General features: G+C 37.6%; 3 protein-coding genes and 1 long non-coding RNA gene across 4 annotated transcripts; 2 read left to right on the plus strand and 2 right to left on the minus strand.

Moving 5' to 3' along the window:
• Positions 1–261: 261 nt before the first annotated feature.
• LOC114154284 (intracellular hyaluronan-binding protein 4-like) lies at positions 262–3,922 on the minus strand. The gene is made up of 9 exons (XM_028033248.1): positions 3,776–3,922; positions 3,435–3,675; positions 2,583–2,724; positions 2,142–2,279; positions 1,995–2,066; positions 1,831–1,911; positions 1,573–1,744; positions 549–737; positions 262–421 (listed from the first exon to the last, which is right to left on the minus strand). The coding sequence occupies exons 2-9, from the start codon at positions 3,664–3,666 to the stop codon at positions 356–358; spliced, it is 1,092 nt and encodes a 363-aa protein (XP_027889049.1). The 5' UTR covers positions 3,667–3,675; positions 3,776–3,922; the 3' UTR covers positions 262–355.
• A 2,619-nt stretch (positions 3,923–6,541) lies between these two features.
• znf367 (zinc finger protein 367) lies at positions 6,542–13,532 on the plus strand. Its single transcript, XM_028034374.1, has 5 exons — positions 6,542–7,086; positions 8,717–8,867; positions 9,777–9,896; positions 10,218–10,356; positions 11,747–13,532. Exons 1-5 carry the CDS (start codon positions 6,811–6,813, stop codon positions 12,003–12,005), a joined length of 945 nt encoding a protein of 314 aa, XP_027890175.1. The 5' UTR covers positions 6,542–6,810; the 3' UTR covers positions 12,006–13,532.
• Positions 13,533–14,386: 854 nt separating this feature from the next.
• slc35d2 (solute carrier family 35 member D2) lies at positions 14,387–21,794 on the minus strand. The gene is made up of 12 exons (XM_028034373.1): positions 21,496–21,794; positions 21,350–21,383; positions 21,193–21,279; positions 18,445–18,512; positions 18,279–18,350; positions 18,094–18,162; positions 17,882–17,984; positions 16,955–17,047; positions 16,784–16,851; positions 16,612–16,690; positions 16,309–16,391; positions 14,387–14,845 (listed from the first exon to the last, which is right to left on the minus strand). The coding sequence occupies exons 1-12, from the start codon at positions 21,621–21,623 to the stop codon at positions 14,722–14,724; spliced, it is 1,008 nt and encodes a 335-aa protein (XP_027890174.1). The 5' UTR covers positions 21,624–21,794; the 3' UTR covers positions 14,387–14,721.
• LOC114154898 (uncharacterized) lies at positions 14,852–15,283 on the plus strand. Its single transcript, XR_003597644.1, has 2 exons — positions 14,852–14,953; positions 15,004–15,283. It is a non-coding gene; the product is annotated as an uncharacterized LOC114154898 (long non-coding RNA).
• Positions 21,795–26,395: the final 4,601 nt, after the last annotated feature.

Here is a 26,395-nt window from a genome sequence, read left to right on the forward strand (position 1 = left end):
GCATTAATATTCCTCCATTTGGGGACATTTCTGTTACACTAGTTAAAACCGCATTTCAGGTTTTCATTAGTTTAGGCCATATTCTTCAAAACCCAGGCTCAAATTTTATTATTATGAACCGATAACATAAGTTTGACTTTTTGAAAGCAAATCTTGACGTAAACTGGATGCCAGTTTGAGATGCACCTGAATTTTGGTTGAAATCCCCAAATCTGGCAGTGATGCCATTGTCACCAGATATTTGTACCAGAAGATGAAAAGTAATTTTGCAAAAGCGTTTATTGAACAGTGTTACAAGTGCAACAGAACATTAAGAACAGAAATGTGAACAGTTTAGTTGAAGGCGACAAGTCAGTCATTTTCCTGCAGTGAGGGCCGGAAAGTCTTCTGGGTCATCAGGATCAGGCGCCATCTCATCCTCCTGAATCGATGGAAACAAAAATCAGCTACTTGTTTTCAGGTGGAATAAAATCTACATGATAAAACATTTTAATATTAGACACACTGATGACTTAAGAGCCATCTGGTTGTGGGAGTTGATAACATACCCTTTCATAAATGGGTCTGGCTTTTTCTGGGCGAACGCTTTGACCACCTCGAGCTCCTCTTCCTCGGCCGCCACGACTCGGGCGTCCAAGAGTCCCAAAGTTTATGTCCAAGAGAGTGGTGATGACATTCATTGACCTGCGAAGGAAGTTTCCATCTTCCTCAATCTCCTCTACTGTCTCCTTTGTGTTCTGAAATATTGGACGCAAATGCATTTTAGACAAATGTTTGGATTTACAAAAATGTTCCCTTCGGTGTGTAATACAGTAACATTTACAGTCGTTATTAAATCATGGTAAAATCTGTTACATGTTAGTGTAAATGTTAGTGTAGTGTTTATTCATATGCATTTTGTTGTTGCACCCTTTTTCCAAACCAGATGTACTTTTCAACCTCAGAACACTAAGCACGCCACCCAATAATGACGATGTGAAAAATAAAAACCACAAGACATCACAAGTACATACATATTCACAGCCTTTGTTGCATCTTTGTTCTCAAGTACAGCTATAAGGCTGTTCTTGAGAATCCATCTTGGCACACAACTATTTGTTAAAATTAAATGTGAAAACCTACATAAGTCTTTGCTTTAACTGGTTTGATTTAAAAATAAATAAAAATTATCATTTGAACACACTTTACTGCATTAGATCAAAAGCAACGTTTTCAGAAGCGTTACTTTTGATCTTGTGTCAAAAAAAAGCGTTTTTAAATATCTAGAAATTATTCCCTGGATTTTTTATATTAATATATATATATATATATATATATTATATTAAGAGCAGTAATTGTTTATGGGGCTTTGACTGCAGTGACACCCTTTTATCAACAAAATATTGATACTTTTAGGTCCAAACCACCACATCCCTAATTCATGGTGAACCTGTTCATCTAAAGGAACACTGCCAGAAACAAGCCGTCCACTCAGGATTACAGTAAAAAGGTAACGCTTTCTATGTGTGCATGTGTGTAATTAAAACACACTCCACTCAGGCTGTGTAGTTTCAAGCATCCCATGATTCTCACCTCCAGGTGCTTGGACTGGTGAATGACCTTTGCTTTAGAGGGAATCTTATCCTCTGCTTTGCGGATATTAAACTCCACTTTGGGACGGTTCTCCTCCTGAATGGCCTTCCACTCGTCCAGGGTCATCTCCATTGCAACCTGGACCACCATCTCATTGTCCTCATCTGTCACTCTGTTAAATGAAGCCAAACAACTTCAGTCCACTTTATTACAACTCTTAGTATTCATGTAAAAACCTTGGGCACACAGTTTACTCACCTAGTTGGATTCTCCTCCTCCAAAGTTGATTGTGGCTCCTCGGCTTTGGCACCAGCATCACTTGTCACCTCCATCATTTCACTTCAGAAAAAGAATTAATTAATTAAATTGAAGGCATGTACTGCACTGAAGTACCACAGTTTACTTCGTTAAAGTTCACTGACCTTGGCGCTTCCACAGCACTGCCCCAGTTCCATGGTCCTCTGCCTCCTCGTTTTTCTTCTGACGAGATCCCTCTGCAACCGTTACATTATGATCCACCATCCACAACGCTTAAACCTGCCAAATGAATCTTGAATATACAGCCTTACGTTCCATCATGTCGATCATATTCTCTCTTGCCTCTCAGATAAAAGTTATCAGAGTTTCTTCCCCCACCTCCTCTCGCTCCTCTTCGGCCTGTGAATCCCCCTCTGCTGCTGAAGGCAGAGGCTTCATTATAGGATGGCCTGGAAACCAGAAGAACAGTTCAATGCAATGCTTCTCAAACTGTGCAGGCCACATCTGAAGCTGTCTATAGTACCCATAGAACTTGTATAAATACAAAAAGCATAATTTTAAAGTAATATTAAGTGTGTTTTATGCTTAAATTAAATAAACATTTTTCTAATTAGTAGGGAAAATACAGTTTTACTTAAAGATTAATACACTTTGAATTCCACATTGAAAATTAAGAACAAAAAAGAGCAATCACTTTTAGAAACTTGCAGCATAAACCGATAAACTCAACTAAAATATGAATCGTTACATACTTTGGCACTGAAAACTCCTGCGGTTCGTCTTGGTTCAGCCTCCGTTGGCCTGCAGCGCCTCCTCTCTTCTTGTTCCTCGGAGCCTCGGCTCTGGAGTCTCTGTCCTCCTTTGCAAATGGGGGACATTCCTGCTGTTTTCGCCCTGAGGACACAACATGTTGATATTTGTGCAAAATGATTTGGGGGAAATAACCCCGTTACTGATCATTTTTTTATGAAACTGCTAAAGTTTGTATTTGTTAAATGATTTTTAAAAATATAAAGTGGTTCTTTATCCTTTTTAGCCAAAGTTATTGACCCATTGTGGAAGGTCCAACAAGCTTGATCCCTGGGATTTGCTAACTAGATTGTGCAAAGACATTTGTTTAACATTTCATGTCCACCACTAATTATATTTTTAAAAATTAGGACATTTTTACAAACTTGAGTCACAACTTTTCATCAGTATCTATGTAAATTTGGAACCCAAATTTCATCAGAATTTCAGCTTTCAAAGCACTGTCCTAATCTTTAACTCATAAACATGAACTTGGCCTCCTTTAAAAGCTTGCAATACTTTTGTATGTTTGGCCAACATGTGCTGTAAGTGGGGCCAAAAAAATCTAATTGTACTTGGGGTTCTTAAACTTTGGACCGCCTATGGCAGTACCTACATTAGTAGGCAACTCCTGCACAGAACCCTGTGGAAAAGATTAAATGGAAACGCAGCCAAACAGAGCAAACGAGCAGCTCCGCTGACTTTGCATCGCTAACAGCTGACACAGCCCGAGCACACTACCATCCGCTCTAGAAACACCAGCAACTGCCAGCACAGAGCCGCTGGACCGCGCCTGTAGCGGTGATGCGGCTCACCTGGAACCAGGTCCAGGCCACCTGAGGCCACCGGCAGCCGTCTGTTCCTCTGAGATTCCCTCAGGCCTGGTTTCTTCTTCTTGCTTTTCTTGTCCTCATCCTCCTTTTTTTTCTTTTTCTTCTTCTCCGTCTCCTGCTCCACCTCGCTGATCAGGTCGAACGGGTCAGCTTCGTCGTCCAGAAGATTCCCGAACCTGTTCGCCACGACGCACCCGAAGGCGTCTTGCAGCATTTTCTCCGCCTGCATTTGTGTGTGTGTGAGAGAGAGAGAGGGGCACAAAACATTTGACAAGCTGGTTCCGTTTTGAAAAGGAAACGTTAAATAAATAAATTGGGAGTACCGTTTTGCAGGCCCAGCTACAGGAGAAGCGAACCGCGGACGGAACTCATCCGCTCCAGACAGCAGTCGACAAAATCAGCGCGAGCTGTTATCGACAGGTTTTAAATGTTTCCACGTGCGGAGGCCTCGCCACGCCCTCGCGCTCATTAATAGGCTGTTCGCTGATCAATACGCTCTGCATAGAGATGGCTCTCAGCCCGTCCGAGTCTGTAGATTGTTCTGTGCTTAGTCAGACGGCACCAATCAGCTTTTAAAGGAAGAAGTGTGGAGTTAAAAAAAAAAAAAACGACAAATATATATGCACCAGTGAAGTCATATACCCTCGAAAAATCAAGGAACTGTAATTACTTTCTATCCAAATAAAAGTGCTCCTCAATCAACTAGAATATCATTGAAAGGTTAGCATATTTATGTAATGACATTTAGTTTTTAGAAAACTATATTACATAAAACCTCTAGTTTAATGTTATATTTTAGTGACCAATCACAGGGAAGACTGCTGACTCAACAGTTATCCATTAAACACAAAGGATGACTGCTAAAGACGCAGAATGCTTATAGACTGATGTGTCTATGTATTTTAATAGAAAGTTTAGTGGAAGAAAAACCTTGTTAGAAAAATGGTTTCTAAGAAGATTATGAGGTAAAACCCATTCAGATTATTCACAAAGCACAGACTGTAGCTGGAATCAGCGCTTCACGAGCCAACACCGTAAATCCACGCAGGACACAGGTTTCCCTCTGTTGACAAACTTTCTGAAGATGCTCATTCTCTTTTCCAGCAGATATTTTTTTTTTCTGCTTAAAGATGAGTGGCATCGGACAGATTAATGCTGAGCTGAAGGGAGTTATCAAAGAAACTTTAGTTCCTTAAATAACTCAGTATATCCATTTTGCATTCATGCCAAGCTGCATTAATGCAGGAATTCATGCAAATGGAGGCCTGGTGAAGTACTGAATCCATACATTGTAGATTTACAGTACTTTTCACCAATTGGTTATTTCTGTATTGTAATTTTTTCAAATAATATTTTCATTTTTTGGCCTTTCATTTGATGTAATCCATGCCATCAAAGTTAACAAATAAACCTTTGGACTACATCACTCTTAGTTCTACGCCTGTAGTACATGGTTCAAATGACTGGAATAATACAATTATTAAAGATTCTGTAAATAATTCAAATACATGTGTAGTGGAAACATCATGTCTTATATCTCTCTGTCTGATTTTCACTTTAAATACACATAAAGTTGCATAAGCCCCATTCAAGTCCATCACAGTGTTTCCACCGATTAGTTTTAGGAAGAGTTGCTCATACACAAATATAACAAGTTATCTGGCAATTATTAAGTGAGAAGTGTTTGTGAGCAGCTTAATTGTGTATAAAATGTGACACAAGCAGTAGAAATAATTATTTGAGTTTTGTAAAATTATGACTTGTGACATAACTGTCAAAGTAATATGTTGTACACTAGTACACTTGTCATTAGATTAGTTTAAATATAAAACAAAAAATTATACTGTCTTGAAACACTTATCCCTTTATTAATCGCTGTGATTTTTTTTATTGATCTTCTCCTGTCCAAGAAAATATGAAGTTTCTAGGCAGCCATTTTTTGACCAGTTAATACTGTCAGGTCTTCCTCTTCCATCACTGGTCTAACACCAGAGTGCCACCTTCAGGCTTCTCTCTAGATCAGCTCATAGCTGTTTCTGTTTTTATTTATCCCCTTCATGGTCCGCCACCTTATCATGGTGGACGGGTTTGAGTGTCTCAGTAATCCTGATGGATGGCCCCCAGCCACTGGGCTCAGCAGGTTTTCTGGAGGAAACCCTGGAAATGTTCCTGGGTGATGCTTCCTGATCCAATTCTCCATTTTGATTTGAAACTTTCTTAGCAATCCTCCTCAAGGAATGCTGCTATTATTTAGGTGATATTTACAAGTGTGAGTTTCTGAAAAGTGATTTTATTCTGAGTCGTTAAAGGGTTTGACCTGAAACTGCAACAGTCCTACTGTTGGTCTCCCGTCCTGTTGTTACCCAACTATAAGATCAACCCTTTGCAATGGGATTCAGTTGACTGTGGTCCGGAAAGTCCCCCCAGATCTTAATGGCCTTTAGAAACTTCTTCAGAGTTTTTATAAATTTTATCTAATTTTCAATAAAAGCCTTTGAAATGAAAATGAGCTTGTGAGCTATGAAAGGTTGTAATATTGATTAATATAAAAAGGATGACACAAACATCTTTTAAACACAGAAACTGTAAAGTTTATGAAAGCCAAAAAATACATACATTTTCTCTCTAGTAAATCCCTTATAACTTTACGTTTCGATTTCCATTCTCCTAAAACAGTGCACCCTTTGTTTCCACCCTAAAACGATTACGTCATTTTGGCGCCTCTTGGCCTTTTCCGTTCCCTTTAAAGTAAAAAAAAACAAAAAACATGTAATAACATAAACAGACTCCTAAACGCGGGAAGGAGCCATCTGCTACCTAAAGTTAACCGCTCTTCCTTGTGATTGGCTGTGCGGCACGTCCTGTTCATCCTGATTGGCCGAAATCGGTGTCAACTTAGAAGAGCGCGCGTCAGGTGTTTAAATTCCATTGGCCAAAAACTAGTCTGCGCATACGCCAGTGTTTCTCTTTCTGATTGGCTAATGGTGCTGACGCGATTATCGCTGCTATTGGCTGCCGCTGACACGTGGGGCTAGATTTCTCCAGCGCATTGGATGGCAGACTCCTCAGGCGGGAGTTTGCAACGCGGGACCACACATTTGTGGGCGCAACCGGTCAGTTCAGAGGAGAACGTTCCGGCCGAAGGGGACTGTTACTCTGTGCTCCCTGCTTGGAAACTTTTAGGATACTCTGTAACAAACTATTTTTTGCGTACCTCTATGGAAATGAAGGACATATTCACCCCAGACTGAAGACCCGCCATTTAGGACTTATTTATCGATTCTTTTTGTAAGCAGACAGCAACTTTTAACAATTTTACTTGCGTTTTTTAGGCACGTGTACTATTACTGTACTCACAATGGCCGACAGCAAGCATCCCCACGTCATTTTCTGCAACGACTCACCCAAAAGAGTTTTGGTTTCTGTCATCAAGACTCCGATCAAACCCAGGAAAGTGGAGACTCTGACTCCCACAAGTCCAGGTTTCAGCGACTTCATGGTCTATCCTTGGAAATGGGGGGAAAACGCCCACAATGTAACCCTGAGCCCGGGCTCGGCGAGCGGGGCCGCGTCCCCAACCGGGTCACAGACAGCCAGGGAGGCGGACACAGCTCCGTCTCCTGATCAGATCAAGGTAAACAGATTGTTTTTAAATATCTGCCCCAACCCTGCATGATGCAGATTTTTAGATGAGATAATCCATAGATTTTTGTTTGTGGCACATTTAGTAGAGTTTGATATTGTTGACATAGCTCTGTTGTCAGAAATTGCAACCAGCAACAACTTGTAACTACAAAGGTGTTGTTCACCTGTGAGACGCATAAATCAGCATCTAAAGACAGTGAATGAACCCTGAGCCCAGTCAGGAATGGGTTAAAGTGTGTGTGTGTGTGTGTGTTTTATTTATGCTGAATGTGGACAAGATGGAGAGTCATTTAAAAAACGCCCGCGCATTAGGGTGTGACATGCTGGATTTTAAACCCTGCAGCTGCTCTGAAACATGACGTGAGGCCGCGCGCCAAAAATGTAACCGGAAGTGAATGAGTTACAATGAAACTAGTAAGATTTACACTCGTGGACATAATAACTGACATGTTACAATAAGTTTTCTCTTTTGTTGTATTTTCTTTTTTTTTTTTATGTTGGCTGTGTTTATGCACATGGGGATGAAGTTGATAAAGCGGGGTGTTGTGGAGTAAATTCTGACGTTTTTAATGGATCAACTTGTGTTTCCGCAACATATTTAAATATATTTTGAATGCACTGCTGCAACTTGATTTGTATTTTTTTCTATTTTATTCACCGGTGGTAAAATATCTTTTTTATGTAGCCCATTCACAGGATGGGACTGAAATAGAATGACCTCTTTAACAATGTCTAAAATGTTGCTAAGATTAAAATTTATCGCAATTGGTGTCACTGCAGATTTTGGATGCTGGCATTACTTATACTGGCATTTGAGAGGTTAAAAACGCATTAATATTTATGTGTTGAAGACTGATGTTGAAAATGGAACTAATTACATATATACCGGTATAATATGTATACAAAAATACTTAACTGAGCATTTTTGGCTTCTAAGCCATTTCACAAAATTAATGAGCCTGAATCACTAAGATACTTTGTCCTATATAATTATGGTATGCTTCTTGCATAGAGCCAAATTACGACAAATTTCAACTTTACAAACGAGTTCAATTCATATACAGATACATTCAAATCAGTCCAAATAAAACCATTAACTATTCAAATATAGTTATGTAGCCACGTTCAGAATCATAATTATAATATAATTATAATACAACACAGTCAGAGTTAGTAGATCATGTACCAAGAAGTTTGGCTAAATGCGTCTGTCTTTCCAACAATATGAACAAGCATGTGGCGACAGGGGAAAGGAATGACTGCATTAAAACAGCCAGAAACCTCCAGCAGATCCAGGAAGAACTTGAGTAGACATACCACTAGTGGCTGAGAGCAGAAGCACAAAAACACAGAACTGATCCAGGAGTATTTTCTACGGAAATGAAAGAGAGCAAACAAAGTTAAAGGCATCATCAGCTCTGTCTAGGAAAGAAGTAGACCAGAGAGCTAAGCCAGTAGAATTGGTTAAATGTCATTGTAATTGGCGGCAATAGTTCAGTGGAGGACCCTATCCAGGGCTAAGAGACTGAAAAATTAGGACATCACATGGCACTGTTCTGCTGAAATGAGCTTCATCCAGCTTTGTCTGTGCTAAAGATCAGATTATATCTGGTTGTCAGGATGGCATCCGGAGAGGCCGGCCCCGAGCAGACACGGTGCGGGAGCTGATAAGCGAGGGCGAGACCTCCTCCAGCCGGATCCGATGCAACATCTGCAACCGGGTGTTCCCCAGAGAGAAGTCCCTGCAGGCTCATAAGAGAACACACACAGGTGGGTGTGACGGATGCAATGCTGTTAGATGGAGATGTCGGATGCAAACATGTTTTAAATGGCAGTATGAATAGATGGACTTATGGTCTTACATTACAAAAAAGAGGTAAATCTAAATTTTTCCTTCACTGGCTCTGATGGATAACCAGCAGATCAAATGCTAAAAAAAAGAAACAAAATATTTTCTCTTTATTTGTTAAAGGTGTCAAAATGTGAGAACCTTCATTATACTTGGTTTACCAATGGGATGAAATTTGATCCATATCAGCTAAAAGTTAAAACTCAATGCATTCACAAATGGGAAATGTATTTTTAATACTTTAATTTACTACTGGATTAATGATTATTACCTCTATCAAGACACCTATAGCACATCTTGTCTCTCGTGCTAAAGTCCATAAGGGAGAAAAATCAAAAGGTCAAACCTCAACAAAAATCTTTATTGGTGAAGAGAAAAACCCGATTGGTGCATCTTTAGCTATTTCACACTTCTTGAACAAAGATTTTACAGCTTGCAGAGGATGTCACGCATTCATTTGAGTCACATGTTCTGGAACAGAGACACATCCGATGCAGGCAGCGGTCCCTGAGGACCGGAATTGAGAAACGCTGCTCTAGATCAAACTCAAAAGTTGTGAAACTTCCCTTTACTGTAATGCTGCATCAGCAACCAAAGAGCAGAGCATTATTTTAGGATTTGTGCAACTTTTTCATAATGCAACAGATTTAGATAAAAGATGTATGCTCTAATGTCCTACATGTTATAAAACTGAGTCTGGAATTTGGAACTCTTGTCTTTGGTTTTCTACCAGGAAATATTTCTTGGCTTGTGTAAAAGTGAAAGTGTATTTGTTCTGAAAATGGCAAAACATTTTGTCTTCATTTATTTATTCTTTTTCTCCCGTCTAGGAGAGAGACCCTATCTGTGCGACTACCCTAACTGCGGGAAGGCGTTTGTCCAGAGCGGTCAGCTGAAGACTCACCAGCGGCTCCACACCGGCGAAAAGCCATTTGTCTGCTCAGAGAAAGGTGAGTCAGACATACAGTACTTTAAAAAAAGAAAAGAAAAAGAAAGATTAACATATTCAGTCATAGGTTCTTTAAATCAAGCCCAAACTTTCACTTTTAGTCACCTCTAGGTACTTTCTAGTGTCATTAAAGGGGGGTCAGTTGGAGCACTTGGAAAGTACCTGAAAACACAACATGAGTAAATACTGTCTGATTAATACAGAGAGGGACTTTATTTACTATTATTACCATCTTTAATTCTTCCCATACAAAATCAGTGACTCTCATAGGACTGTAAATGTGTTTATTCATGTCTCTTTTTTTTTTTTTTTCTGTATGCAGGATGTGGCAGTCGGTTCACCCATGCAAACCGTCACTGCCCCAAACATCCTTTCTCTCGTCTGAACAGAGAAGAACCGAAGGCGGGTCTGGGAAAGGCTCAGTCTGTGGATAACAAGGCAGTGGCAGAGTGGCTTTCTAAGTGAGTAAAGTCCCTCTACAGAAACTGAGCAGAAAAACATAGTTTCAGGTTAACCATCTTTGATGGTGAAAAAACACAAAAGTTGCTTCAAGGAGTTTAATAGCCTCTCTCAAAGTATTCCCTCTGTGTCCATTAGTAATTATTAGTATTATCTTTAGTCTTAGTTGTGAAACAATAATTTTCTTCAATTCATTTTTAATCAACACAAATATCATGAGATGACTCCCCAGGATGTTATTCTTCAGCTCTGAAACACAGTCTCTGTCTGAAAGTCATTTTAATCCAGTTAATAATTCAGTTCCAGTCAGACTTGAGGGAATGGACTCTGGATCTTTCACACCTCGATTTGGTGCCGTCTTGTCCCTGGTATATGAGTTTATTTTTTATTGTAATCCAGTGTTTTTCTATGAATTATGGAGATACATGGTTCTAAAAGCTCTCAAATTTTACACAATTTAATTCAGTTGTGAACAGTGAACCTCCAACTAGACTCATTTTCAGTATTTGCCTATTTTTCGGTGGAATATATCTCTAAATTATGTGCAGAAAACCTACATATCTGTGGATTTTTTCTTAGAGCAAATCTAAAATATTCAAAAGAAAATGCAGCTTGGTAAGCTGTGTTATCTAGACCTAATGCTACTTGACACAATATTACTTGGACAGATCCCATTATTGATTAATGCATATTAAATGTTTGAGCTATTAAAATAGGCTGTTGTACACAGTTTTATAGGAGGTCTGAAGTATTGGTGGATTTTAGAAATTTGCCATTTGAATTTGAATCTGAAAACACTTCATATTGATTTTGATTCTTACCCTAATTTTTAAAAAGTGGTGGATTAAAAATCAGTCGAAGTGGCTTTCTGTTTGTACATGTTTTTTTATTGGAATAAAAAAAACACATTTTAGTTCAACAGGCTTTGTGTATGGTATTGACATGGTTTCTGGCTGTTTTTGTCCAGGGCAATATATAGCTTTATTATTATTTTTTATTATTTTCATAGCAGTGGTGTTTTTTTTTTCATGTCTTGGGCAAGCCACTAGATTTTTTTTTATTTAATGTTTTTTTAAAGATCGCTTTTCAAGACTCTTGTCATCAAAATGACATATTTGGTTCAGGTTCACCAAAAAAAGTCTTTACAGTTGTGCTAAATAAGATGCTGCTAATGTATTTACACTGTGAGCATCCATTTTCCATTGACTAGACATGCAAATAAGCAACAGAAAAGTTATTCAAGACGCAACAGACAGATGGGATTTACATTTTGTTTAAGCTCATGCCATCCACATAGGCTGTGTCGCCCTGGGCAGCAGCCCATATCAAAACCCATCAACTCTGCAGATGCACTGACACATTTAGATTATAACGTCCTCCTTAATCCTCCAGGTACTGGCAAACCCGCGAGCAGCGTGCTCCTACATCCACCAAGTTGAAGCCGCAGGGCAAGGCGAGCGCGGAGGACCAGGAGCAGCAAGATCCCATGGAGTTCCTTCACTCTGACGAGGAGAACGGGGAGGAGCCGGAGGCCATGGAGGAGGAGAAGGGTAACCAGGGCGGGGCGGCCAAGCGGCGCCTTCAGGAGCAGAGAGAGCGTCTCCACGGCGCCCTGGCCCTCATTGAGCTGGCCAACAACCTGTCGCCCTGAGCTCCCACTGACCCGACCTCCTCTAATCCGCCTTCCTGCAGAACGTGCTGTAGCTAAAAGTTCTTCATAAACGCAGATCAATGCCTAGTTTAGTTGTAAAACCAGACTTTGAGAAAGAATCGGACTTGGCCTGAGATCCGTGTTAAAGCACAGAATCACTCCCTCCCTCTCAGCACCAGGAAGGCACAAGCTAAAGCACCTTACTCAGCTTCCATTTTATCTTTTTGGCTGCTATAAACGTAGGTTTGACAACATGAAGAATGTCTCTTTCCTCTGTCTTCTAAAGGCAAAGGAAGAATACCTATTATGTTTTAATTTGATTTTGTTTTGCACTTTGGTAATGAGTTTTTAAGTATATTGTGGGAATAAGTGTATGACTGATGTATATGTATATATATATATATATATATATATGTGTGTGGATTAAGCTCAGATGGACCGAATGATACAGGGTGTGGTCAGAGATCCAGCTGTCAGATGGCCCAGATGTACTGAGAAAACTAAAGTGAAATAGTTTTAGCCTCACTGTTACTACTCTGTTCACAAACCGGGTGAGCAGCGACAAAACGAAGCACATGACAGCCAATCATTGCAAGCGTAATCCAGAAGTCTGATCATGCAGAAGGTTTTAAAAACTAAAAAAAAACAAAAACTCAGCTCCTAAATGCTGCCATGTTCTGCAGAACCAGCAAAGTAGTTGACCATATTCTATGTTCTGGATTCATAGTTTCTGTTAACAATTCAGTTTTTCTTGTCACAACTAGGCATGGGCCAGTTAGCACCAGAAAGGTTTTAAAACGTTCCAGTGTAAAAAAAAAAAAAAAAAAGGCTTCAATTTGCCATAACACCTTCTCTGTAGTTTGAAGTTTTTAAAATGGGATTTTCTCCAGTTGTGTAGTTTATGCACACTGCCAATCAGCTGGCTGAAAAAAGGCTCTTACATTTTTATTTTATTTTTGCCTATAAAAAAAAAAGATAATTCTGTTATTTGGAAGTATTTTGAAAAAAAAATACAGACTCCTCTTGCGCTTTAGGATTGCATTGTTTTAAAACTACAGAAAGTGCCAATGTGAGCGAGAATAGTCTGCTGCCTGTTAGCTGTCGAAAGCATGGCATTATTTTCCTCTCTTGCTTAAAATAAAGGCAATTGTGGTAGTTTGTAAATATTTCCCATCACAAACAACAAGGTGTTGTGTTATTTAAGGAAAGAGCAACTACAACAATAAGGCAATGCCTCTTTAGTGGAAAGGAAAAGCTTACAGTCTGAGGGGCCTAAAAAGTGTGTAAGGTTTTTCAGAGCAGTGTGTAAGCACACCTTTCATCTGACCCCTATCTGATGCTGCACACTGCTAGTTAACTGGCTGAAAGAAAAGGATTGCACTTATTTCTTTTCCTGAATAGTTTAACCAGTTAGCCAGATATTAGCTTATACTTCTATCTAAACTACTACGGTACTATATTTTATCTATAGATCAAAATTTTAAAAAAAACGAATACAATCAGTAGGTTAAGAAATAATTATTTCTTTTTATGAAGTAAATTAGGTCACATTATTCATTTAGTTTAAATACCGTAGTGTTTTTATTTAGGATTTCTTTACAGTAATTAAATATTGGCCCATGTCTGGTGACGAGAAAGCCTGCAGGTGAGAAGCCGTTTTCCATTCGATGGCTCGTCGTCTTTTATATTAAAAGCTGACAGACCAGATGTGATACTGACATGGCATCATAACAGTGTGGCAATTGTGTCATCTCATTTTAGTTTTTCAATATTTATTTCACTTCCTTTTTACGATTTTTTGCTGACATCTTGTTCACATAGTCGAGTGCTGGAATCATAATTTAATAGTGTGACATAAATCCAAAGTTTGTAAAACATCAAGGTCACGATGAAGCACTTACCGCCCGGAGAGGCTCGGATTAAGCTTGCAATGCAGTAAAGATTTGATTCACTGTTTGTTCTGGAAATGGTTTTTATTTTCATAAACTGATTTGAGTGTTGCTGGTTGGGTTTGGATTTGCTTTCCCCTCTTTTTTTTTTTTTTGTTGTAATTTTATCAACGTGACACTACATCGTTTAACACTGTACGAAGCCCCTCACTGATGTTCTGCCTCTGTTTGGTTAGATAGCTGTGCTCTTTCAATCTGGTTTGCAAATTATCCTTTAAAGAGGCAAAAATAATAATCCAAAAGAAGAAAAATCCAAATGATTTAATGAGCCCAATGATAATATATTTGGAAGAGCTTCAACCCCTTAGTCTGTTTTGTGGTTTGAGTAAATTAAGGCATTTAATATATATATATATAAATATAGTGTTCTTTAGAAGATAAAATGAGTATGCACACTATTTACAGAAAGCTTTGAAGTTTAATTTTAGTTTCTTTTTTGCTTCTAACATCCTTCAGCAGTGTTCATGTTTGACAGTATAGGGTGATCCTGCTTGCTGGTAGATGTTTTTATTTACTCTCGACAGGCTGTCCACACTGTTATCTCATTGTTGATCATCAATAAACATTCAATGAATCCGACAGACGTGATTGTGGGAATTTTTGTTTATTTGGTGTCGGCTTAAAATCTGAATTAAATAGCTAGGAATGAATGTTAATAGGCCTGTTCATAGTATAAAACGAGAGACACAATAAAGTGGTGAATTAATGAAATGCTTCAATATGAAGCAGGATAAGGCCACCTGGTGGCTGAAGTTTTCCTCTTTTTCTCAGTCCTTCCTTGATAAATCCTCAGAAATGAGAATCTTCTGCTCTTGAGTTCCTTCTGCATTATTTCCGGGTGGTTGGCTGCTGTTGAAGGTGAGGTATGAGTAGACTATTCCTCCTGACATGCTGCAAAGAAAATGACAAGTTGGAGTAAAATGATACGAACATTTTCTGTAGAGTGAATTGCATAAAGTCCCTACGCAGCCTTGAAAAGTATGAAAATGACTTTTCCAGGTCCAGACGAGTAGAGAAAATGCTCGAGTTTCCAGAATATTATACAGCAGGGGTTTTTTTTATGTTTATTCATATCCAAATAATATTTATCCTCAATTTTAATTCAAACTCATGGATCAGTCTGGTTGTTGAGTTACTGATTGAGAACAGCTGTTATTTGTCTGCTCATTCTAAAGTCCAAAAGGGCTTTTTGTGCTCCAGACCAGGGTGTTTATGCAGCTCTTCATCTCTATTTGAGAATGGTACAGATTCTATTTACATTGGGTTGCCTCTAACTTGTGTGGTGTACTTCTCAGTGAGAAGAAACCAGAACAACAAACAGCTTATGCATATATAATAGTAAAAATGATACACATATATGTTTGGAATGTGGTTTCTCGATTTTGTTTTGTTTTCTTTCTGAAGGACTAGAAACAGACTTCCAAGGTGTTTTCTCTACTTTTATCTTCTTTCCCTTAACACTTTTCCCCACCTTTGTCTTTTTCTTTTCTCCTTTCTTTTTGTCTCTGTGTCCATTAGATTTGAAAAAAAATCTAGTTAAGTTTCACATACATATATATCAAGTGGAGCATCATGGCTCCGCTTGTGAAAAATAAATCTGTTGGGCTCAGACAACGATTCTGTGTCACTCTGTTGGACAGGGCATAAAAAAGAAAAGCAGAAATTTAGGTTGAGATCCATTTTCACAAACTCAGACCATTGTGTTCATTTCATTAAAAATATAGTTTTTCTGTTGATTAGGTAAATGCGCAAAAATGTCCCAATAAAATGTGTTTTTTCTTTTTCATTTTGATGGCCAGCAACTGCTTTAAAGTTGACCATGTTGGATCTTGTGGACACGTCCAGAACAGAGTTCTAACATGCAAGATGCGGTTCTTAAACATGGTAAATTCTGCTTTAAAGAAAATATTCTGTGTGATCTACGCAATGCAGATTTTGCACAGGGAGCTGATCTGAGTCAGCAAAAAACAAACCAACAAACAAGAAAAACAATTAAAGGAGCCCTTCATCAGTTTGCCAAATTGAAAGCCAACTTGAGCTGTGTGTTGTGTAATGATTTGTGCAATGGTTTGTGGGACCTGCAGAGAATAAAACTTTTTTTTTGCAAATGTTCTTCTCTCAGATTTCCAAATTGTTATGAAAACTGCAACGTAAATTTGAGAAATTGAGTGTGGAAAAGTGACCTTTGCCAAGATAAATCCAGAAAATATGTGTAAAAGATTTCATTTATGCAGATTTGACTGAAAGACAACTTAATTTGTTTGAGTAAAAGCTTATGCTTCATATGGTATTCTATTTCTATTGATGTGAATTATGACACCAATAGAAAAACGAAGCCATGGTAAAATTCTCACCAAATGCTGAGGCCGAGGAAGTTAATCCATGAGAACATGTAGTCTCCACCCACAAAAATGCCGATGTAAGCTACGGCCACATTCTGAGGAGGGAGATCAAATGACAACCGATCAATCAAAACAAAACCTGCAAAACGTTTTCTTTCTTTCATTTCACAGTAAACATGAAAAGCCTGGAGAACTGGGAAGTTGAGCTCCTGCTTGAGACTGAAGATGAAATGATGAAATGGTTGAGATCTCAGTTTCCTGCTCTGTGTGAAATCGTTTCATTCTTTCAAAAACTTCTCATTAGCTTGCTCTTACCTTTATGGCCCCTACAACCGTAGTTGTAAGTGCTGAGTTATAAAAGCTGCAGAGGACTATTGAGTACATCAATACAAATCTGATGAAAAAAAACAGACAAGTTTACGAGTTTATCAATGCAGCAATGGACTGACTGTGACTGAATATGTTGGATTTTGTTGCTGTAACATACCCCATGAAGCAGGACAGAAGGAAGCATAACATAAATGCAACATTGCTCCAGTCTTCAAATAAGAGAGCCTGGGGATGAAAGCACAAACAGCGGAAAAATAAGAAAAAATAAAACAAAAAACCTCTCAATTTTGGGTTACAAATGCAACTAATCAATAGTATTGTTTTGTACCTTGGTTAAATCTCCAGTGAAAGCACTGGCCAAGAGAGTGGGGAGGACGATGATGAGCGAATTGTAAAATAAGACGCCGTACTTCCCAAGGCTCTGTGCACAAACAGAAGGAAAGATGAGGTGATTGAAAATTTAGTTTTTAACATGCGGCTAACTTAACTTTATTTGACAACTTTTGTCAAATACAGTTAATCCCAAATTTATTCATACAACTGGCAGATTTAGATGTAAAACAATTTTTATTTCACTAAAACATTTGTTCCTGATTGAAAATAATGCAGGAATCACCAAAAAGAGAATGAGACAATCAACTTTGAATAAATCTTAAGAAAAAACAAGAACATTTTATTCTCCTTTTAATAAAAATTGGCAAGTAAAAAAATATGTACAGTATACTTCTCTTTGTAATCTATGGACAAATCTTTTTTGCAGCAATGAAATCAGAAATTTTCCGTACCATGTAGAACAGATTTGGAACCGTTAACGCAAAGACAATGATGAGCTGAAGAACGATGGATTTGTCAGGTTTTTCTGGGATTTTTTCCCCATTTATTTTTAAAGTCATAATTTTCGGATACTATTCATCTGCTTTGGATATTGCTTTTTTGAACACTGCTCAATTCACAGTCACAGTCAGATGTAACAAGTGATTGAAAAATGAACAGAAAAGCAGCCAAAGTCCAAAGAAAAAAATGGATAGACCTTCAAAACCCATAGAAAACCAAAAATCAAGACTATTTTTAAAGCTTAGAAGAGAATTTGGCTCTTTCTAAGCAAATGTCTAATGAAATTAAAGTTAGTTTAAAACTTTTGCCTATTTAAAAATCTTTTTAATCAAGTAAATGTGTTAGTATATAGTATAACTTAAAATAATACACACAGATATTAACTGAATCAATACCATGCAGGCTGTGTGGTAAATGGTACCTGATCACCAAGTTTCTTTTTGGTGTAAACACCAGTGGCTGCAGTGAAGGCGTCGTTCAGCAGAATGAAAGTGTAGGCCTCCACGTCAAAGGCCAGGTCGGAACTAACACGGACAAAAAGAAAAGTAAGAAAAATCCAACAATCTGCACCACAACCAGATTACAAACATTTAATCTGTAAAACAAATAAATTATATGAGAGGAAGTCTGTACCTTGCAGCTACCATGGCCCCAAAGACTATCGTCACAACACTGCAAATTAAATGTCTAGAAAATGTTTTTCTGAGAAAGCAAAAAAACAAACAAGAGGCTGAAGAAAAACAAAAACAAGCCTCTTGTAACACAACTAATCAGTTTTAAAATATATATTGTTTCCTGTCCAAAGGTTTGTGTCTCACCTTAATAAATAAGCTTCCAAGATCATTGTCATCAATATAGTGAATTTCCGTAACACTGTAAACATGGGTAAACTGAAAAAGAGGTGTTTAAGAGTGACCACTGTGTGCCAAAATCCAATAAACATAAAAATATAAAAGGCATTCTTCAAGGAGGATGGATTAAAACCTGAGCTTTTTGGTGCTTGCCAGTCCTGTTACATGGTTTCCAACATACAGCAACGGCAGAGGGAAAATCTGTAAAAAATAAAAAAACAAGATTAAAGCATTTAAACATAGTATAAAGTGGTGTGTTTTTATTTTTTACTAAGAAGCACCAATACAGCTGGATAACGAGGTATAGACGTCCACAACAGCATTTCACTAAAACAAAAAGTTATTAAAGACTTCCCCAGATGAAACGACCTCTTAACCTCAGCAGGAAACATCACTGGAGCGTCTTCCATATCCAAGGCCAATTTTAACCCTCCTCCCCCCCTTTTTGTGATTTTCCATAAGTGATATTAGCATTATGTGATCTAACAAGTATTTAAAATATTCTCCTAATCCTTTTTCAGTATTTAATTGTTTTAATCAAGAGATGTATCCTAAGAAATCAGAAAGACTTTAACGTGCTTATTGTAAAAGACTCAAGAGCAAAGGTCTACAACCTGTCCAAAGAGAAAGTGCCGTTTAATAACACTGGCTAAAAAGATACATACACAACAAATGTTTTTTTTTAAAGACCAACATATAACAAATGCATGTTTTAGCAGATTTTTCAGTTTTTTTTATATGGTACAATTGCATTTAATTCTCAGCAGAATGACTCAAAGAAGCAGTAATATATTTTTAGGTCCATTTGTCTTAAATCAGGTCAGAAAATATTTTCTTTAGAATCTCAACATTTCAAGGTAGAAAAGATATCCATCAACTTATCAAAAATCTAAACTATGTTGCTTTTCAATCAATCAATCAAATTTTATTTGTATAGCACATTTCAGCAGCAAGGCATTTCAAAGTGCTTTACATCATATCAAACACAGAAACACAATGCAACATAGAATCAACAATCAAAACACGACATTAAGTCAAGTTCCATCAATAAATTTGTAACTGATTACGTTTCAAATACGATCCTAAACAGGTGGGTTTTTAGTCGCGTTTGCATCCATAAAAGGTTTACCGGCTACCCTCATACTGTGTTATATGGAACAAAATACCTATTGCTATTTTTATTCCCACTCGTGCTTTTGTGCAACATTAGCAGCTCTAAACATGTCTTGTTTTTTTCCTGAGGGAAAATGCCTCAAAATTTCAATTTTGTGAATGATGATTGTACATTATCCTGAAGAATATATTGATACTGGGTTTATGACATCCCATCCTCGACTTCAACAGGGGACCCAATCCCTGAACTAACCACACAGCCTCACAGCGTGACGGGACATCCACCACATCCACCTTTCTGTTATGACCAAAACATACTGTATTTGTGTCTCATCAATTTGCTCCAGGACGAATTCGGCTTGTCTGAATGAGCAGCATCTGACACAAAATGTTCTCGCAGGTCTTTGGAGGTGATCTGTGGGTTATCTGGAACTATTAGCCCGCTGCTGCTCCTGGACGTTTCCTGACCCTCCAGACCTGAGTTTAACAGCATCTGTGCCTGTGGTCTGCCACTTCCTGATTGCATTTGTTGAAACGGACAGTTTAAATTTAATCTCTGAGATTACGAACCTTCTCCTGAACCACGACACTGAATAATCTTTGTTTCAGGTCTCTCCTGAGTTGGTTTGTTAACCCTCTGATATCACAAAGAGAAGCAAAATTTGTAACTGGCCACTATTAAATACTTTTCTCATGATTTGACACTCTTGTCTATAAAGTTCAAGGCCAAATTGATGTTGCATGCAATCAGTTTTGTTACGTTAAATGCTGTCAAATGAGCAAAATCACAAGAGCACCCAAATTCTTCCACAGACTGTAAATATTGTTTCACAAAAACCTTTCTTCAGAAACTTGGATGATCCTAGGAATTAAAAGACATTCTACTGTTGTCTTTTTTAGTTGAAAGTATGTTGAATTATTATGAAATCTGAGTCAGTTCACCAGACTTTTTCACATGACTGTAAATTACAACATGACGTAAATTAACTGACATTTTAATGGTTTAAAATCCTCAGAGTTGCTGAATATTTGGTTGAAGATTAAACTTCTTAAGAGATTGAGAGAGTAAAAAGTAGAAAAAAAAATAAAGCTGTAAAGTTGTAATATTCTTGATGACTTCCAAGGGGAGAAAACAAACATAGAGTTCCAGTTTTTCTTATTGACTTAAGGAAACTGGGAACCACTCAGTCAATAGAGAGAGTTTTTTTTATTCCACAATAGATTTTATTTTGGTTTGCATTTACAGTTTTGTCTGTGACATTTGAGTTTTCAGCCACAGTTTGATAAAAATGTCAGGGAATCGATACAAACTGCATCAAAGCATCTCTGATTCTGGGTCCAATCTTTTACAAGAAGGAAAAAGTGCCAAAGGCACCGGCATGAAAGGGATGTAATAAGCTACAACGACAAGTAGTGGCGAACCGATGGTTGCATTTTGTTGTCCATTATGTAATGACTGACCGGGACAGCTCATACTCTTGGTTGCCAGTTGTGTGGTTTGAAGCCAATATTTGCTTTTGTTTCATATTTTAAATGTTTTGAGGCTTCTGCAAGCAAAATGTGTCACTTTGATGGTGAGTGATACTCAGTTTGAGTGGACAACTGCTGGAAAGCAATCAAGAAAAACTGTAATAATAAAACTCCTCCTGCTACTTTGTGTTGGTTAAAGTTTGCGGCCGTAAGCCTGCATCTAAAGTGAGTTGGACAGGTTTGAATAATGTGAAATTAGCTTTAAAGTAAAACCTAGAAAAAGAGGAAAAGCTCTTACTTTTAAGACAACGCTCCTGTCAAAGTCTGGGAACTTCACCGTGTTGCTTTTTTTGGCCAAATAAAGGACGACAATCGTAGTGATCATCTAAACAGAGAGAAACATCACTTTGTTGCACTGAAGAGAAATGAATCACACGGACACCTGCACAACTTACCTGTCCAATTCCCAGGAACAGGTAGGAGGGAAATCTGCAGAGTCACAAATAGTACATGTTACAGAGTAAATACTTTCGCCGAACAAATTTCCTGTGTGGCACCGTGACTCGATGACAGGACAACAACAACAACAAAAAAACCCCACCTGAAGCTGGTCAGCACGGTTTTGTTTACCACGGTGATCAGAAACGAACTACCGGCGTAAAACAGGGCGGATGACAGCTTCAGGAGTCTGGGATGTTCCGCTGTTTCCCTGCAGACCTCCGCAGACATGTTATAAAATAATAAAATAATAAAAAAAAAAAAAAAAAGAGAAAGAGAAAGAGACACCGTTAACAATTAACAACTGCTACAGTTGTAAACTGAACTTGTCGTCGCTGGAGTTTGAGTGATTCGTGGAGTGGTTTCAGTTGTTCATTTCCTGGAAAACATTGGCCACATCCGAAAGGGGAGAGAGCAGGTGGGCGGTGCTCACACTGTTACACAATTCAGAGGCGGGAGTCACCGAGGATTATAAACGAGCTAATAGTACAACTCAGACTCATGCGGTTTGTCGGAATTAAGGGCGGTTGTTTCCTAAGTAAATCACTGACACATATGTAAAAAAATTGAATGAACAGGACATTAATAAAACCCAAGTTTATCCGATAAATACTCAAAAATTAGGTATGTTGGGTATGTTTGCCAGCCACTTGATTTATATATTTATCAGTAGTGGGTTTCGATTAAAATCTTTAATCGAGTTAATTTCAGAGCTGCAGTTTTATCGAAAACTATATTTTTGACAAAATAAGCAAAATCTTTCTAACACTGGGAGTTTCTAACACTCCCAGTGTTAGAAAAAATCTTTTTCTGCTAATGTATTGAATAAATAGTCCTACAAGCTCAACAACAAAACTATTTACTGTTTTTAATCTGTTATTTAGATTAGTCAACCATCAGATTGATGCAAAGTGATTTCAAATGTTTCAGGAAGCCCTGGTCATGCAACTTGTATGAAAAAAAAAAATTATTACTTCCTTAAAAATGAGAATTTTGTTCCTCTTTACCCAGAGATTTGCAAAGTTAATTCTGAAAGCTTTCTGCAGGGCACTTTTTAATGAACAAATTATAAATTTTAGGGATTGGATTTAAACATTGTTAAGGAAATATGGCTATTTTTGATTGTTTAATATAGTTAAGCTAATGCCATGTGCGTTTAAGTAGATCAACATTCCTATTTGGACAAGCTGATGCAAGGTAAACGATCAGAGATAAACATTCTCCTGGCAAGGCTGTAACTTAGAGCAGCCATAAAACACTATGCTCTTGAAAGGCTTTAAATTAGTAGGCCATAAAGAATATCTTCCCCGGCTCACAGGTCAGAGGTTGGGGGTTTCCCAGGAGCTCAGAGTTGCATCTGGAGTTGATCACAACTGAGGAATTTTGGGAACACTTAAGGTTTAATTTCTGATATACCTTTTTAATATTGGTAGCAATAGTGTGTTAGATTAAAGTATATTACCCAAGCTACAAGTACTAATCTAGTAAATCGAATGTATTTGAAAATGTACTAACTATGACAATATCGGAATCAAAAGAGAATGATTTAAATGTTATGTTTTACAGGTTGAAAAAGACTTCTATCTCATTATTGTTTGTGATAAAGCAAAGGGTCAAATCTTTGGAGAAGCTGACTGCAGAGGAGCAAGATAGGTTTTGTGAAAATAACTTATAACTTTAATAACTAAAATGACTCTTGATATTTGTCATTAAAACTCAGGGGAAGGTCTAAGTTTTTTTCCAAGGTAGCTCTTGGTTGGTCAAAACAGAGGTACGCCCTATTTGCATATATTAACAAAGAGAAACGCCTTCACTAGAAAAAGGGAATGCGCAACAATAAGAATTCAGATAGCTGCCCTGTTCTGCTTTTAAGCAACAGCTGTCTCCAAAGGATCCTTTGTTCTTTTAATTCTTTTGTCTCAGGTAAAGAATGTACTTCTTTGTACTCTGAAGTTTTCTTGTTAAATTCATACGGTGTTTTCTATTGAATTAAACTCTGTATCTCTGTGACGTCATTGAGCCTCGCCGTCTGTTTTTCCAGCCGTGACGGCATCCGCTCGGGACCCGGCTAACAGGAGGAAAAGAGAGCCATGCTGTTTCCAAAATTTAAGCTAACCTAATAAATTTCCATCTTTAATAACATTTAGAAAAGTTGAAGTTTTCCACAATGCAGAACCTCATTTCAGTGAATGTCTCCAGAGCAGAAAATACCATACCAAGTTTATTTATGAAGCACTTTATACACCGAGTTGTTACACCTGGGAACGCCTTGGGATTCCCCAGGAGGAGCTGGAATAAGTGGCTGGGGAGAGCAAACTGTGGGCCTCCCTTTTTACGCTGCTACCCCCACAAAAATGGATGGGGATAAGCAGAATAAAATGGATGGAGAAAAGTTTTTTATTGGTATGATATATATTCCAATTTTAAAGGTTATGTTTTCAGTACTTATAAGTGGAAAATCATCATAAATAACAGAAATTTATCTTTAACATTGATTATTTTTGTGGAGTAAAACTACTTTTCTATTACAGAAAAAATTCAAATAATATGGCCAGACAGTCAAGTCTAAAAGAAGCTAAAAGAAAGTTTAACACAGTATCCAAATAAAACCTGTTACACCCTGTTAAAAGTGCAGCTGTGTGTTTGCATAGAATGAGTAATAGGTGCGTGGGGGTGTGGGTGTGTTTTGCGCGAATGAATACATATAAAGATGTCCATATCTGTGTAAATATACCATTTGATACTTCAGTAAATATTGTTTTATTGATCTATCTATGTTTGGTTAGAAAAGTTTTCCTCTTTCTATTCTGTTACTAACATGAAAAATGACAAGCAACAAGGAATCGATTGTGCATGAGATTTAAATCTAATCCAAGATAATCCATCTTTATGCCGATAAGAATCGGTCTACAACTGCACTGCTGATTTCAACAGAGATATTTTGAATAAGTATGATCTGTCAAGCAGCAACATGCCCTTGTTTCACTTTATGGGAAACCAAACTAAACTGCAAAGCTGCATGTTTCATCGTACTCCTTTTTTCTTCCTGACATGAATTTTAGATTATACAGAAAGTTATGTCTTAAATAAACATGACATAAACATTTTCATTGGTAAAAAGTCCCAAGCTATTTTATTTTGTCATTCTCTACTAAGGATACGGTTTTAAAAGTTTTTTTTTTTTTTCCCACTGTTTATGTTCTTAACCAAGTCATATGTGTCATTCTACATCACCTTTAGGCTGAAAAGCTTTACGGCAGCTGTGCAAAGTTAAACACTGTGAGCAGAAGTTGCGCACTGCTGAGCAAATAGGCAAAGCATGAGTGATTTGCTTGAGTGAGTTCTATTATTCTTCCTTTAGAAGATAAAACACCATTTGCATATAGATAGCCACAGCCTAACGTAAAACACAAATGCTTTTAGTTAGTGTATATCTGGCATGAAAATATGCCTAATAAATTAACCTAAGGCAAATTCTGTTTTTATGAATGTGTGTGACCTTATTTTGTATGATAGTGATAATAATACTACATTAAGTTGTGCTGATATTTACTTATAGTAGCTTATTTTTAGTGGGGGAACTCCTTAGGTTCAGTGTAAAAATTATATTTCACAAAAAATGGAATCAAGAACATTCTGAAGATGTTTATTGTAGCTTTATTACTCTCCACTTGCTGGAGCTCATCAATAATAATAACTATAATTTATTTATAAGCACTTTCAATCAAAGGGCTTTGCAAACAGTTAACAGAAATGAAAAATGCTTCAATGCAACTCACATAACAAATGGAAAACAAGTGGGCCTTTAGCTTTGCTTGAAACCATCTACAGAGAATGTCTGTCTTACATCCAGAGACAGATTGTTACAAAATTGCAACAGAATTTAGGTACCTGAAATGAGAACGCTCACTCACCAACACACTTTTTTCTAACCCTAGACATGATACTCAAAACTTCCTGATAACAGACGGCATGAGAAGGTACATACAGATTGAGAAAATTATTTAATTCATAAAGTAAACCCTTCTTACAGAGGCCCAGTGTGTATGTTGTTAAACTCTAATTGTGGGATGATATGGCTGCAGAGGAGTGAACTTTAAACTAACGTGACGGTGAATGAGCAATTTAGCCATCACATAGTTTTAACTCAATGTACTTACAATTTTCTCCACAAGATGGTGCTACAGCACAAGTCTCGGTCTTCACAGGATCTTTCTTGGCTCTACCAACTACAGTTAAAGCCAAAATTATTCATACACTCTTAGATTTACATTTGAAGTCATTTTCATTGAATCACAAAGTTTATTTCTGATAGGAAATAGGACAAGCATCTCTCAAAGGATAGGAAAATAAATAAATGGAGTACACATTTTGAAATAAATATGTTTTTTTTCCTACATTTTATAGAAAAAAATGGCATTTTAAACTATTACTCCTATCTTCCTGAATGATAAATGGAATGGGCATTGTAGCAACTAATGCCTGCTTATAATTTCTGACCAGGACTTTGAATGTTTTCTCCAGTATTTCGATCATTTATCTTTGGTGATGAACTCCAAGCCTGTGGGGTTGGAAGGCCCTAATCATCACCCTAATCTGTCCTTCCCACCGATTCTCTATCAGATTCAAGTCAGGACTTTAACTTTGAGAAGAGGGTGTAATTTGGCCTGTGGGTTCAAAGGGGTTTTCTTTTAAATGACAGCAACAAAAACTCAGAGCTTTATAAAAGTCACAGCACAATCTGAAACACAATTTCTTCAGATTGCAGCAGCTGGATGTTTACACAAATCCTTTCTTTTACTTCCAAACTAATCTAAACACCTTTTTCAACTAAACGGATCCTGCTTGAATCAATTAATCCAAATATTTCTTTGAGCTTTTCTCATGAGATGAGCCAAAACTTTGTGACAGTCAACCTGCTGATGGATCGAAGCCTGAAGACTAATGACTGGGGATTAAAGCTGTGAAAAGGTGTTCAGGTGTTCACAACTGTGACCTGTTTT

Source organism: Xiphophorus couchianus, chromosome 12 (genome assembly GCF_001444195.1).
Source record: "Xiphophorus couchianus chromosome 12, X_couchianus-1.0, whole genome shotgun sequence".
In the NCBI taxonomy this organism is placed as follows: domain Eukaryota; kingdom Metazoa; phylum Chordata; class Actinopteri; order Cyprinodontiformes; family Poeciliidae; genus Xiphophorus; species Xiphophorus couchianus.

What these genes read in the sequence shown, in the direction of transcription:
- LOC114154284 (XM_028033248.1), bottom strand. Translation starts at nt 3,666, where the DNA reads ATGCTGCAAGACGCCTTCGGGTGCGTCGTGGCGAACAGGTTCGGGAAT. An exon ending in TGGCCTGGACCTGGTTCCAG is followed by an intron (nt 2,725 to 3,434) that starts GTGAGCCGCATC and finishes TTGTGTCCTCAG; the next exon opens with GGCGAAAACAGCAGGAATGT. An exon ending in ACCAGTCCAAGCACCTGGAG is followed by an intron (nt 738 to 1,572) that starts GTGAGAATCATG and finishes CCAATATTTCAG; the next exon opens with AACACAAAGGAGACAGTAGA.
- slc35d2 (XM_028034373.1), bottom strand. Translation starts at nt 21,623, where the DNA reads ATGTCTGCGGAGGTCTGCAGGGAAACAGCGGAACATCCCAGACTCCTG. An exon ending in GGGGCCATGGTAGCTGCAAG is followed by an intron (nt 17,985 to 18,093) that starts GTACAGACTTCC and finishes TGTCCGTGTTAG; the next exon opens with TTCCGACCTGGCCTTTGACG. An exon ending in TTCCTCGGCCTCAGCATTTG is followed by an intron (nt 14,846 to 16,308) that starts GTGAGAATTTTA and finishes TTTTCTTTGCAG; the next exon opens with CATGTCAGGAGGAATAGTCT.
- znf367 (XM_028034374.1), top strand. Translation starts at nt 6,811, where the DNA reads ATGGCCGACAGCAAGCATCCCCACGTCATTTTCTGCAACGACTCACCC. An exon ending in CGTCTCCTGATCAGATCAAG is followed by an intron (nt 7,087 to 8,716) that starts GTAAACAGATTG and finishes TCTGGTTGTCAG; the next exon opens with GATGGCATCCGGAGAGGCCG. An exon ending in TCATAAGAGAACACACACAG is followed by an intron (nt 8,868 to 9,776) that starts GTGGGTGTGACG and finishes TCTCCCGTCTAG; the next exon opens with GAGAGAGACCCTATCTGTGC.